The sequence below is a fragment of the Podarcis muralis genome, chromosome 11 (assembly GCF_964188315.1).
Source record: "Podarcis muralis chromosome 11, rPodMur119.hap1.1, whole genome shotgun sequence".
NCBI lineage: Eukaryota > Metazoa > Chordata > Lepidosauria > Squamata > Lacertidae > Podarcis > Podarcis muralis.
Window position 1 is genome coordinate 57,695,215 of NC_135665.1, and position 13,484 is coordinate 57,708,698.

Sequence of the window (13,484 nt, forward strand, 5' to 3'; positions counted from 1 at the left end):
GTTTTTTGCCGTGGGTTCCAAAAATGGCAGCGTCCCAAACTGCTTACCATGGGACACGGGTGGCGCTGTGGGTAAATGCCTCAGCGCCTAGGACTTGCCGATCGAAAGGTCGGCGGTTCAAATCCCCGCGGCGGGGTGAGTTCCCGTTGCTCGGTCCCAGCGCCTGCCAACCTAGCAGTTTGAAAGCACCCCGGGTGCAAGTAGATAAATAGGGACCGCTTACCAGCAGGAAGGTAAACGGTGTTCCGTGTGCTGCGCTGGCTCGCCAGATGCAGCTTGTCACGCTGGCCACGTGACCCGGAAGTGTCTGCGGACAGTGCTGGCCCCTGGCCTATAGAGTGAGATGAGCACACAACCCTAGAGTCTGTCAAGACTGGCCCGTATGGGTACCTTTACCTTTACTTAAACTGCTTACCCTGTTTTTCATGGGTCAAGGCTGCGCAGTGCTCCGGTTTCCATCCGGTTTGTGACCAATACGACTAAGGAGTGCAAGCGAGATTTGCTGGAGAGGCTGAGGAAACTCGAGTTCGACATCAAGGAAGACGAGATCTTCACGTCTCTGACGGCAGCCAGAAATCTCTTGGAGCAGAAGCAAGTCAGGCCCCTGCTGCTCGTCGAAGACAACGCACTGCACGATTTCAAAGGTATAGTGTCCTGGCGCCAATTTGCTGGGAACTGTAGTTTGCTAAGGGACCTGGGTATCGCAGCTCTGTGAGGTCAGCACCCTTAACACTTTGACAAACTTAAAAGTGGTATTATAATGCATCCACTGTATGGTGTGATTGTGATCCTGTTGGATAAAGCTAAAGTTTAAACATTTGTTGCTCCACCCACTTTTGTCTCTGGCCCCGCCCATGACTGGCATGTGGCCCCCGAAATGTTTCCCAGAATGAAATGCGGCCCTCGGACTGAATAGCGTCCCTCATCCCTGATACGTGAACAGTAGGATCTGTTGACTGAGGCCAGTGAACTTAGCTCTTTATTCAAGGAAACAAACCAGGGCTCAGGCCTAGTGGTCTCAGCAACCCTTTCTAGGAGGCCTCATCCTGATGAAACCGTTGTGAGGACTGAAGGTCCCTGCCTTACCCCTAGGACTCCTTCTCTCCAGGGTCTTTCCCACATAGTCACAGGCTGTGTCTACGCACAACTACCTTGACTCTGCCTGTTTTATTTCTCTGAGGGTTCCAGGAGACCAGGGGGAAGGGAGCTGGTTGCAGCAGGAGGGGGAGACTCCCTGGTGTCTTCAGCAGCCTGCCTGATATCTGCCTCTTGGCCCCTTCCTCTCCTGCCTTCACTCCTGCCTCTGATTCTGAACTGCTCTCTGCCACAGATGCTTCCTGTTCACTAAACCCTGTCACTCATGGGTAGGCAAACTAAGACCCAGGGGCCAGATCTGGCTCAATCGCCTTCTGAATCCGGCCCGCGGACAGTCTGGGAACCAGTGTGTTTTTACATAAGTAGAATGTGTACTTTTATTTTAAATGCATCTCTGGGTTATTTGTGGGGCATAGGAATTCGTTCATTATTATTTTTCGAAATATAGTCCGGCCCCCACAAGGTCTGAGGGACAGTGGACCGGCCCTCTGCTGAAAAAGTTTACTGACTCCTGCTGTCACTTCTTCAGCTTCTGCCACCTCCTCCTCCCAGCCTTCTCCCTCTTCTCCCCCTGACTACCCATTGCCGTTCCACCACCACACCCCAGGCTCTCAGCCTTCTTCTCCTGGAGGTTCCCCGGCTGGTCTCTCCTCTGCATCCAGCCAGTCCATGACATTCCCTGAGTGGTTGTGTGTCGATTGCCAGGAACCGTGCGGACTTGCCCAGAGAAGCCCTTGTTTCACTGGGAGAGTCTTCTGTGTGTCCTGCGAGAGATGCACAGTCGCTTTAGGAACTGCAGCAGACCATTACAAGACTTGAGCAGAATTAGCTTTCTGTACGGCAGACTTTAATTAAAGTAGAGCACAGAAAACACGTATACTATATTCTGATCGCTTAATGGACCGTTTGCATCGTTCAGCGAAATCCGTACGACCCATAAACCCTCTATGTCCATGACGAGATGGCTTATATTGTTTGTTTGCTTTATTTAAAGCTTAATTGAGGGTTTCTTCTTCTTTTTCTCTTCCTGCTTTTGCTGCCTGTCTAAAGCTTAATTTGGACTTCATAGTTTGGCAATGCAATAGCTCGACTCCCATCTGAAGTTCCAGATCTGTGGGGTTTCTTATGCATCTGCTTTCAGCTGTGGCGGCGCCTGTCTTGGCAGATAGGCTCATAGCTCCTCCCCCTGTGACCCCATTCAATCCTTTGGGTGCCAATTAAATGGACATATCCTGCTGCAAGCTTAATTTGCTGCACAGGGGGATGGAGGCTAAGGAGGGAAGTGTTAATCCTGCCCAGCTGCAGTATTCACAAAGATCACATCCACCCCACCCCACCCCGGCAATTAGGCTTACAAAATGCTTACATGCTTCCCCTCCCAGACTCATTCCTGGGCAGAACGTGAGTGTGTGCCAGAGCACAGCTTGGGTACACTTCCTCTTGCATTGGCCCTGCCTACCACCAGCAGGCGGCCCCCAGAAAGCTGGCCAAGGTGGAATGTGGCCCTTGCCCAACCCTCCCAAAAGTCCCTCCCCTCTGTGCTTTCGGTCAGCTCTGATGCACACTTCTGCGGGTTTTCTGCCTCGCTCTTCCCTCCATTTCTAGTGGTTGGGGTTTTTTTAAACTCCGGTTTTCAGTAGTTTAAGTACGCTGAAAGATGTTTAAGCTCCTGTTAGTAACTACTATGGAATTATTCTTGGATAATCTTCATATAAGATTGCTCGCAGATGGATGAGTGTAATCCATTCTTTGGTTAATGGACCCAGATGCTCCCAGAGAAAGTTGCAAGCGAAATCCACACCAGCTTGCTTTTCAGTTCCTGCGTTTTTGTTTTGTAATAATGTTGGGGAGGGCATTGTGGGGCCATCTGATCAGCAACCGATGCCCTCCTTCCGTTAGCTTCTGCAATAGAAATTTTCCTCTGCTCCCCTTTTATGTGTCCTGCACCCTCCCCACATCTGCTCCAGAGGATTGGGGCAGCCCCCCCCAAAGAACAGATTTAAGAGGTGTGCAGCTGGAGGTGGGGGGTATTTCATTTCACAAACAGAAACCGTCCTGCTGATGGAACAAGTTAGTTGAATACCGCTCATGTTCCCCATGCCCAGTTTGAACAGCTGCCATCTCTAACGTTTGACCATTGAAGGCATTGTCCCTCTGCTATTCAGCTAAAGAGGCTTGCAGATCCATAACAGCCCCTGCCCTCAGGTCTGCAAACTACAACACATGACACAAAAGCGAGGAGGGAGGAGGAAGCTCAGGCAACCAGTTCTTAAAGCTGCAAAGTTCTTATAATGCCCAACTTCAGTGGGAAAAGTTCAGAGACAGCAGTGACAAGGAGGCAAAAAGTTCTAGCAAAAAAGTTCAGCAGAATCAGCACAGCGGCCTTGGGTCCCTTTCTCTTCTGCCACCTGAAGATTTCATGCCAAAGCAATTGTATCAGTAACGATACGATATCTTTATTGTAATTGTCCCATACAGAACAATGAAATTGAAAAATCTACATAAGACATTCAAAAACCCCTAAAAACTCTGAAACCCCATTTTAAAATACAATATACTCCTATAGAGACACCTTATACTGCGTTTAAAACCAGAATTGCATTTGGGTAGAAACTGTTTCTCAGGTGGCTAGTCCTAGTCTTTATAACCTGTGGGTTGAACCACAGAGCCTAGGACTTGCCGATCAGAAGGTTGGCGGTTCGAATCCTCGCGACGGGGTGATCTCCCGTTGCTCGGTCCCTGCTCCTGCCAACCTAGCAGTTCGAAAGCACGTCAAAGTGCAAGTAGATAAATAGGTACCGCTCCTGCGGGAAGGTAAACAGCGTTTCCGTGCGCTGCTCTGGTTCGCCAGAAGCGGCTTAGTCATGCTAGCCACATGACCCGGAAGCTGTACGCCGGCTCCCTCGGCCAGTAAAGCGAGATGAGCGCCGCAACCCCAGAGTTGGCCACGACTGGACCGAATGGTCAGGGGTCCCTTTACCTTTACCTTCTTCCAGAAGGCAAAAGCTGAAAGAGATAATTTCTGGGGTGCGCACTAAGTCAATGTAAGGTGAGCTATTTGGCTGTCCTCTTTTTTTCCCCAGGGATCGATACAGGCGAGCCCAATGCTGTGGTGATAGGGCTTGCTCCTGACCACTTCAATTACCAAACGATGAACAAAGCATTTCGGTAAGTCGGAAGGACGTGACAAAGAGTTTCTTTACAAGAAACGACTTCCTTTAGCCCCCACCAGGCAATTAACATTTGGCACAAGCCCAGTTTCTACCTGTCACATAGCACACCTCCAGATAACTTTATGACGATACTGTCCCAAGGCTTCTTTTTATTACCGGGAGGATGACAACAGGGCTTGGTGGTACCAGGTGGAATTCCTGCGTCTCCAGGGGCTTTCAGATCACAATGAGTCACACTGTTGTCCTTCAAGTAGGGAAGGACTTTGCTATCTGTTATGGCATTGATGGGGAAACCTGAGGCTTAGAACCTCTCCACCAGGCCCTTAGGGCTTTCCCCACTCAACACACCCTCCCGGGACATTTTTGCTAATAAATAATATAAAGAGAAGAGGCCCAGCCAGAGAGGACTTTGCCAAGTGCTCTCTCAAACCAGCTGGCAAGAACTTTCCCTGCCCTTCTCAAATGACAGGGTATCCCGGATTGTCCGTTAGTTAATGAATTCTGGAAACAGATTGGTATAGAAATATCGGGAATTGTGGGTAGGAAGGTGGAAATATCTAAAACAATGGTTCTTATTAGCCCAGGTAGCACCGAGTTAGAAACAAAAGAGGAATGTAAATGGGTAAAATTGATGGTAATTGCAGCCAGACAGGTTATAGCGAGTAACTGGAAAAATGCAGAAGAACTAGGGGTGAACCAATGGAGGGAAAAATTGAAAAATATGATAATCTTAGAATATCTAACTGTGAAGAAACATAAAATGAAAGGGTTTAAGGTCAGTGAGGAGGAGGAGGATTGGTTTGAGAAGATACTGAATTATTTGGGCAGGTTTGAACAATTTGGGGCAATTAAAATGTTAAAAGTTAAATAAACCTTGTGGAGGGAGGAATGTTAAGGTATATAGAATTGTACACATGGTTGATTTGAGTATGTTATTGTTGATTATGTATACCCAATGTATCAGCTGCCTGCGGGGTTTCACGGTTTGTTTTCAGTGTTTGTGTTTTGGTGGTTGGTAAAAGAATTAAAACTAAAAAAAATGACACGGCATCCCGTTGGCCACTGTGAGAACCATTGGCCTGATCCAGGAGGCTCCACTTACATTCTTATTTTCCTCCCACCCCTTCCTTTCTCAAGACTGATCCTCGATGGCGCTCCCCTCATAGCTATACACAAAGCCAGGTATTACAAGAGGAAAGACGGGCTCGCTCTCGGTCCTGGACCTTTCGTCACGGGGCTGGAATACGCAGCCGACGTGGAAGCCACCGTGGTGGGGAAGCCTGAGCGGACGTTCTTCCTGGAAGCCTTGCGTGGTACCGGCTGCAGGCCAGAGGAAGCCGTCATGATTGGCGACGTGAGTGCCTGAGCATGTTAACCCGCCTTCAAGATGGAGTCTCCGGGAACCAAGCAGGCCTAACATTTTTGTTCCCCTGTGCCTTGGCAGGACTGCAGGGATGACGTGGGAGGTGCCCAGAACGCTGGGATGCTGGGAATACTGGTGAAGACAGGTAAGCACCATCTCACCGTGCCTCTTGCTTGTCTGGGTGGAGGCCAGAGAGATGCATGCGTGTGCAGGATCTAGCCTACTGCAGAAAGGTAAAAGTTTTAAATGGGGGGATGTAGACACTCATCTTTGGTAGGTGCTAAGCATGTCACAGGTTATCCTGTCATGGACTGTTATTAACTGTGTTATGGGCCACTTATTTATTTCACAAGATTTATATACCACCGGAGAGCTCAAAGTGGTTTGATTTTTTTCTTTTTCAAAAAAGTTAAAATAACTATTTAAAACGTTCAAACAAATACCATATTTTTCGCTCTATAAGACGCACTTTTCCCCTCCTAAAAAGTAAGGGGAAATGTGTGTGCATCTTATGGAGCGAATGCAGGCTGCGCAGCTATCGCTGAAGCCAGAAGAGCAAGAGGGATCGGTGCGCACTGATACCTCTTGCTCTTCTGGCTTCAGGGATAGCCACGCAAAGCCTCTTGAGCGTAGCAGGAGCGCTCCTCCCTCTTCGCTCAGGAGGCTTTGCATTGCTTTCTTGTTTCTTGTTTTCCTCCTCTAAAAACTAGGTGTGTCTTATGGAGCGAAAAATACGGTAACTAAAATCTACAATTAAGCTAAAAATCAGATTAAGACATATGGCAACATTCTACATATCTGGGCAGGTTTGTTTAAACTGTTTTTAGAAGGTGCTAAAAGGGGGGGGGGCTGCCTGATTTCAGTAGTCAAGGAGTTCCGAAGTGTGTGCTGCCACAAGAAAAGACGGATTCCTTACAAGTGCAGAGCAAGTATCGCGGCACCTGTAACACCACCAGTTCTGCAGAGCAAAGAGGTCGAGTGGGCATAGTTGGGAACGATTATAATGCATAGATGTTATGCCAACGCAAACCAGGTGTTGAGACAGAGCGTTTTCTCTCTGCTTTTGTTACAGGGAAATACCGAGAGGGGGATGAAGGCAAAATTACTCCTCCTCCGTACTTAACTTGTGAGAGCTTTCCCCATGCTGTAGACCACATCCTCCGACATCTCCTGTGAAGAAGCCTGCAAGAGTTACACATCAGCATCTCGTGCCAAAGGCTGAAACATCCGGCGGCATCCTCAGCAGAGCCCAGACTTGCTTGGGGAGCTCTTGCTGGACCGCACCAAGCGATCACATTTGAATGCTCTCCCCGGAAGGGTAGCTTCCTGTGCATAGGAATCACAGAGAAGAGTCGTAGCCTAGCCTTCACCCTGCCTGGCATGCCAGTTTTCTTGTTCTTTTCACGGCAGAGAGAGCTCAAATAGATGTGTCCCCCTTGTCTGCTGTCTAGCGTGGCACCTTCTGCGCTTTTGCAGAATGCATAGCTCAGTTATTCCTGCGGCATGACATTTGAACGGAAAAGGAGATATACGCTAAGCCCAAGCCTTGTTAAAAAACAGTGAGGCATGAGTGGACTGGCCTCTCTCTTCCCTTCCTGTTCCAACCTCCTTCCCACACTGATGCTATGAGCAGGGGAATTCTCAGGTGTTGTTTCTGAGCTCTGAGTGATAAGTGTGTGTGTCAACAGTACAGTGCTGGTCAATAACTGAGTTTGCATGTTTGCCAGAGTCCAAAAGCAGCCAAGGTTCGCCATTCACCTAAACAAAGTTTTTGATCAATCCAAACATCACCAACCACATTTAAACCACTTCATGGTAACATTACCATGAACAGTAAACTATCATTTACTGGAAGTCTAAATTGCAAAATATCAAGGGATTTTGTTTAGGTTACTTACCATGCCTAGCCACTTTCCTCCTCCTGATCCAATTAAGTACAGCCGGGCTGCATCTTAATTAGCGATTCTTAATTTAAAGCACTCCTACCATTCATAATCATATTCATGGCTGAACTTCTGCCAGCCCATTAATAGAGGCCAGGGTTGTTTTTCAATTTTTACGCACAAATTAGAACTACCAGGGCTTTACAGATGTTTTAATTAGGTGGGGTTATTAACAGGAATGGCTTGGAAACAGAGATCTGGCCCATAATGGCTTCTATAGACCATGAATTTCTGATGTTAGACTTCAATGGGGGCCTATTAATTTGACAGTTGCAAGGTTTCATTGGGTTGGGGGAGTCCCCCACCCATTTCCTTACGGAGAGGGAAAATCCTAGGGATACCATGGGGACAAATTCCCCACTTTTTATGGGGTTTTGTTAGTACAGCTGTAAAATGAAATTGCAGTTTGAAGCAAGTCCCATCCTTCCCGCACATGTTAACAGCACCAAAATGAGCTAACTTTTGTAATGGCAGTAAATGGCTTTTCTGGACCATTTGCAAAACTTAAGAATTAAGCCCTTTTTGTTTACTTTATGGTGCTCCTGAGTGTTAAATTATTAGACTGTAATTGTAGCAGCGGCTTTACTGAAAGAGCAGGTTTCTTAATGAGCTACAGCTACAATCTCTTGGATGGAAAAGACACCAGGACTGTAACGGAGACCGTAGCTGAGTGGAAAGAAGATTAGGAACGCTGATCAGAGATTCATATAACAAAAGACACAACAAAACACAACCGTTTAGGCAAAGTTAACTGCCGATTTCAAGCAGCAGCGTTAAGCACATGTGTAAATCTTTAGTTCACTCTGGCAGGATCCAACCCTAATTGTTGTTTCTTAAATGGAAAATGCTGCTCTGATGAGACCGAGCCCCTCCGGACCAAAAGTGGGCTATAAATATGGTAACAGCAAAACCTAAAACAATCGTCTTAAAAAAACCACTGGCCCAAATCCAGTGAGACTTGCACAAAGCAAGTAGGGTTAGGACTACAACCCAAATTCCATTGAAATTAACTAGTTAGTTAGAACTGACAAATCTCACTGTTTGCCGTGGGATGTGCATGCCAATCTTACGCACATTTAACCAGAAGTTAGTCCAAGTTCCACAGAGCTTACTTCTGATTAACAGTGCACAGGACTGCAGCTGTACTCAAAGCTAGCTTTAGCTTGCTCATTAAAAACACTATTTGTGGTCCCAGTTCAAAAGACTGAGATACAGTCCTGTGTTATCTCCCCTTATAGTCAGAACTATAAGGTCAGAACCCCCATTGTTCAGCCCGGACACTGAGGTCCAGCGCCGAGGGCCTTCTGGTAGTGGTGCCCGCCCTGTGGAATGCCCTCCCATCAGATGTCAAGGCAATAAGCAACTAGTAGCCCTAACTTAGCTAAATTTACTTGTGGGTATTTATTTAACTGGCCTATTGTTAAAGCGCTTACTAGCCATCTTTCCAGGGCTCAAGGTAGCATACATTCATTCATCATCATCATCATTTTAAAGTAATATAAACTAATAACCACTTGAAAAATCAAACAAAAAACCATAAACATTGAGTGAACAGACCAGACAAGGGAAACACCTCTGAAAGGTCCACCAAGCTCTTAAGGGGCAGGGGAACTGTTATCATTAGGGCCAGGTGATATATCATCCAAAACTGATTTGAAGTCCATATTGTGAGATTGGTTTCAAAAATTTTGACCTGGCAAAATATCGTGAACCGTTGTGTGTGTGTGCTATGCGGGAATCGCAATGTGGCAAAAACCGTGAAGCTAGCCAATGCTTTTCTGGGTTCTTGCAGCCCCTGTTAACTGCTGGTTCAGTTCTCCCCTGCTTCATGCAAGGGACCATGAATCACAAGAGCAGGCGCCAGCAAAAATAATGTGGGGGAAACCATGTAGCCAGCTGATGCCTCTACATTTCTCCATCCTTATTTCAGACATCGTGATGTACAGTGGTACCTCGTGTTACGTACCATCCCCCTTACGAATGCTTTGGGTTATGTGCTCCGCTAACCTGGAAGTAGATGCCCTTGTTGCAAACTTTGCCCCAGGATGTGAGCGGAAGTCGCGCTCTGGCGGTGGCAGCAGCAGCGGGAGGCACCATTAGCAAAAGCGTGCCTCGTGTTATGAGTGGTTTCCGGTTACGAACAGACCTCCAGAACGGATTAAGTTCGTAACCGGAGGTACCACTTTACTGGTATATTTCAATGTTTAGCTGGTTGATATATCACGATGTTGAAAGCCAGATATCGCCCAGCCCTAGTTATCATCCATAAATTTGCTGCTGTTGTTGTTATTACCCAGCCTTCATCAGCAGGTCCCCAGGGCAGGTTACAACAATTTAAAATCCCGAATTAAAAGCAGTTCCAGTCGCATCAGTTTAGCGGTTCCACAGCCTAGGGGCAATTTGACATGAAGGCCCTATGTCTAGCTTTAGAAGATCATATGATGTAAAGGAGAGAGACACAAATAGAGGAAGCCTCTGAGTCTCCCACTGAAGCCAATTCCATGGACCTGCTATCCTCTTCCCTGGTAGAGGAAGAAGCACCTTTTGCGAGGGCAACGGTTAAACTTGTAAACTTTCATAAAAAAAGCAGCCTGCAGGACAGGGTTAAGTACCCCTCCCCACTGCTGCATCTCCCACAGCTGCAATGTTCAAAAACTGTTGGGAGGTTATCCAGCTCTAAGGCTGCATCATGTTGGCCCCGAGACACAAGTGATCACTTACGGGAAAATAATCTTTGAAAAGTCTACCTTAGATTCTCAATAAACTCAGGCAAGCAGTGAAACAGGATCCCAGAATGCATCCCTCAAAGAGGACCAGCAGTTTATTCTTCATCGTTGCAAGTCCTGCTCAACACCTGCTGCTTTTAATACAAGGATCCCTGAAAAGTCCAACTAACCACCACCTCTTCTGGTATTGCAAATATTGTCTTTGTTCCTCTGAAGAGGGGAGCGCCAGCAGCAAAATACTTGTGGTGTCAGTGCGCGGTGGATCCTAAGTGTCAGCGGGGATGTGTGTATGTCTGGCGGTGGATGTAAGAGGATATTACAATTAAATGGATTTCAGGCATAAAAGTGCAAAAATGTTTCCCGTTGCCTATTAGTAAAGGCAGGAGAGGGAAGAGGGGCTCGATAGCAAACAACCGCCAAGCCCCTTCTCAGTTCTTTAAATGAAAATATTAGCGTGCACCTTTGAGAATGGATTGTTCTGTTTCTCTTAGAAAGGAAAAATAATATCCGTTATAATGTTAAGTATTCAGTCTCTGGCTCCCAGAAATTCGTTGGGATCTGGATGGTTGAAATCTTGACTTGTTAGGGGGTGGAGTTCAGACAGACTCAAATTCTTTTTGCCACTCAGTGTATTTTTGGCTCAAGTTCTTAGCAGAAGGCTTTGTGTGAGTGATCACATCCAGGAAGTCTTCAGTGGTGACTGTGTCCAGTTCAATTACAGGTAAGCTCCCGCTGTCTGCGGAAAGAAGAGCATGGACCAAAACAAACACACACACACCATTTGTTCATGTTATTGTCCCAGCCGCCCTGTTGATAGCATATACATTGACAAAAGAAGAATGGGTGTAGATACTACTCAAGTCTCCCCTTGAAGACGGAAGAAGCTGCGGGAGGTGGGGGATAGAGTTGGTCAGATGATGGGCTTTGGGGGGGGGGGGTGTACCGTATTTTTCGCTCTATAAGACGCACCAGACCATAAGACACACCTAGTTTTTGGAAGAGGAAAACAAAACAAAAAAAATTCTGAATCCCAGAAGCCAGGACAGCCAGCGGGATTCTTGCTTAGCCACGCACAGCCTCTCCCCAGCAATCGGAGCCTTCATCCCCTGCCCGGGAGAGGCTGCATGCGGCTAAGGCTCCCCCAAGAGCCGTGCTCCCTTTAAAGAGTGCGTGGAGGGCAGCCCTTCTCCCTCCTGGGGGAAAAGCCCCCACATGCTCCACACAGCTCTTTAAAGGGAGCGCTGAGCAGAGCCTCCCGCCTGCATTCGCTCCATAAGACGCGCACACATTTCCCCTTTTTAGGAGGGGAAAAGTGCGTCTTATAGAGCAAAAAATACGGTAATACCTTGTCCTTATTCTGTGAGGGTGGGGTTTGTTGGAGGCATGTGGGGAGAGGTGACAACACCTCTTTAGCAGCAAAAGGGAACAAGGGAGAAGGAAGTGGGGAAGTCCCCAGGAAAGTTGCTGGGCAGAGAGAGGTGAGGTATCTAAAAGATTCCTAGCCACCAAGGCGAGAAGCAGCACTTCTGACGACTTAGTTGGGTGCAACAGAGACTATCAATCCTATCTCCTCGACACTGAATGGGTGTTGAAAGTTTTAAAATGGTGCCAGCCCGGAAGCTTGACTAAATAAAATGTCTGCAAAAAGGCTTCTAGAAAAATTTATTCTGCTGCCCAGGTGAGGTGGAGAAGAGATATCACCATTTATCTTGGGCTCCACTGGCAAAACAGCCTTGGGCTGTTGAAACTTCCTGATGAGTAATTGGGAGGGAGGGAGGTGGGACATACAGATGACCACATCCTGACAATACTCCTAGAAAGGGTCTGATGCTCCCTCGTTCACTTTTAAATTTATAAACGGTGGGATATGGGCAGAGCATTTCCAGTAAAAGACTATAGTGAATTGGCCCGTTTCCCTTTCAACTCTGCTTGCTTGGAACATGAGAGCCTGGCTATCTGTAATGAAGACTCTTGTGGTTTCTCCAGGACAGCAGTGAAACTTCCCTCTGAGTTGCCAGGCCATCATATCAAAAGTTGTGATGTTTTTAGGGGTGCTTCATAACAGGAAATAGAACGCCCTGACTGCAGTTCGTCGCTGGAAGATAGCTAGTGCACAGCACTCTGCAATAGCAGGCGAGTGCCTGTGCAGCTTGAACACTCAGAAAACTTATTTACAGTGGTACCTCGGGATGCGAACGGGATCCGTTCCGGAGCCCCGTTCACATCCTGAATAGAACGCAAGACGCGATGGCGTGTGATGCGTTTTGCCACTTCCGCGCATGACGTCATTTTGAGCGTCTGCGCATGCGCGAGCGGTGAAACCCGGAAGCAACACACTCCGTTACTTCCGGGTTGCTGCAGAGCGCAACCTGAAAGCACTCAACCTGAAGCACATTCAACCCGAGGTATGACTACTTACCGTACTTGTTTTTATTAAATTTCCCTACTGCCCTTCATTTGAGGACCACAGGACAGTTAACAATATCATTGGCATCCATCTGTCTCGAGAGACAATGGAGTTACACCCCCAGGGGTGCAATCAAACTGCTGTGTTAGCAGCACTGAAGTGACCTCCCTGGCATGAAAGCCTGGGCAGTGACAAGACCGCCCCCCCCCCGGCCTTGCAGATGTGGTCCAAAGGAAAGCAGAGCAAGACATTTGGCACCAGCTTGACTGCAGGAGTTGCTGGAAGGAGGCGTACGAGGTGCCATCCAGCCGTCTTAGGGACTCCACTCCGGATTTGTGTAGGGTTCACTCCTTTTCCCAAAGATGTCCCACAAGGCAGTGAGGTTTAGAACCACAGTGTTTCTTCTCCTAGACCAGCCTTTCTCAACCTTGGGTTCCCAGATGTTTTCGGCCTACAACTCCCATGATCCCTAGCTAGGAGGACCAGTGGTCAGGGATGATGGGAGTTGTAGTCCAACAACATCTGGGGACCCAAGGTTGAGAAACACTGTCCTAGATGGACTACCTTCCCATGTGGACAAGCCCCACCTGCCACTCACTTCCCTCTGCAACACGTGCAGAAACTGCCTTCTTGACCGTTGGACCCACTATTGGTCTCATCCGCTCAATCCACCAGAACTTGTCCTCGCTTGCAGGTCAAGTCCTTAACTCACCGGGGATTTGAGACCCATCAGCTACCTTCACCTGGTTGAGTCAAACCGGCCAGTTGAAACCGTTT

General features: G+C 47.7%; 2 protein-coding genes across 12 annotated transcripts in view; one reads left to right on the plus strand and one right to left on the minus strand.

Moving 5' to 3' along the window:
- The window catches only part of HDHD2 (haloacid dehalogenase like hydrolase domain containing 2), a 426,244-nt gene extending 418,136 nt beyond the window's left edge, over nucleotides 1-8,108 (plus strand). For all 9 annotated transcript variants that reach the window (XM_077936505.1, XM_077936504.1, XM_028749044.2 and 6 more), the window contains 5 exons: nucleotides 436-644; nucleotides 4,179-4,263; nucleotides 5,406-5,622; nucleotides 5,713-5,776; nucleotides 6,704-8,108. In XM_077936505.1, the coding sequence (XP_077792631.1) occupies nucleotides 436-644; nucleotides 4,179-4,263; nucleotides 5,406-5,622; nucleotides 5,713-5,776; nucleotides 6,704-6,807 (679 nt within the window). In that variant the 3' untranslated portion in view covers nucleotides 6,808-8,108. The remainder of the gene's footprint in view (nucleotides 1-435; nucleotides 645-4,178; nucleotides 4,264-5,405; nucleotides 5,623-5,712; nucleotides 5,777-6,703) is intronic.
- A 2,248-nt stretch (nucleotides 8,109-10,356) lies between these two features.
- KATNAL2 (katanin catalytic subunit A1 like 2) overlaps nucleotides 10,357-13,484 on the minus strand; it is a 46,584-nt gene continuing 43,456 nt past the window's right edge. For all 3 annotated transcript variants that reach the window (XM_028749040.2, XM_028749038.2, XM_028749039.2), the window contains one exon: nucleotides 10,357-11,036. In XM_028749040.2, the coding sequence (XP_028604873.1) occupies nucleotides 10,897-11,036 (140 nt within the window). In that variant the 3' untranslated portion in view covers nucleotides 10,357-10,896. The remainder of the gene's footprint in view (nucleotides 11,037-13,484) is intronic.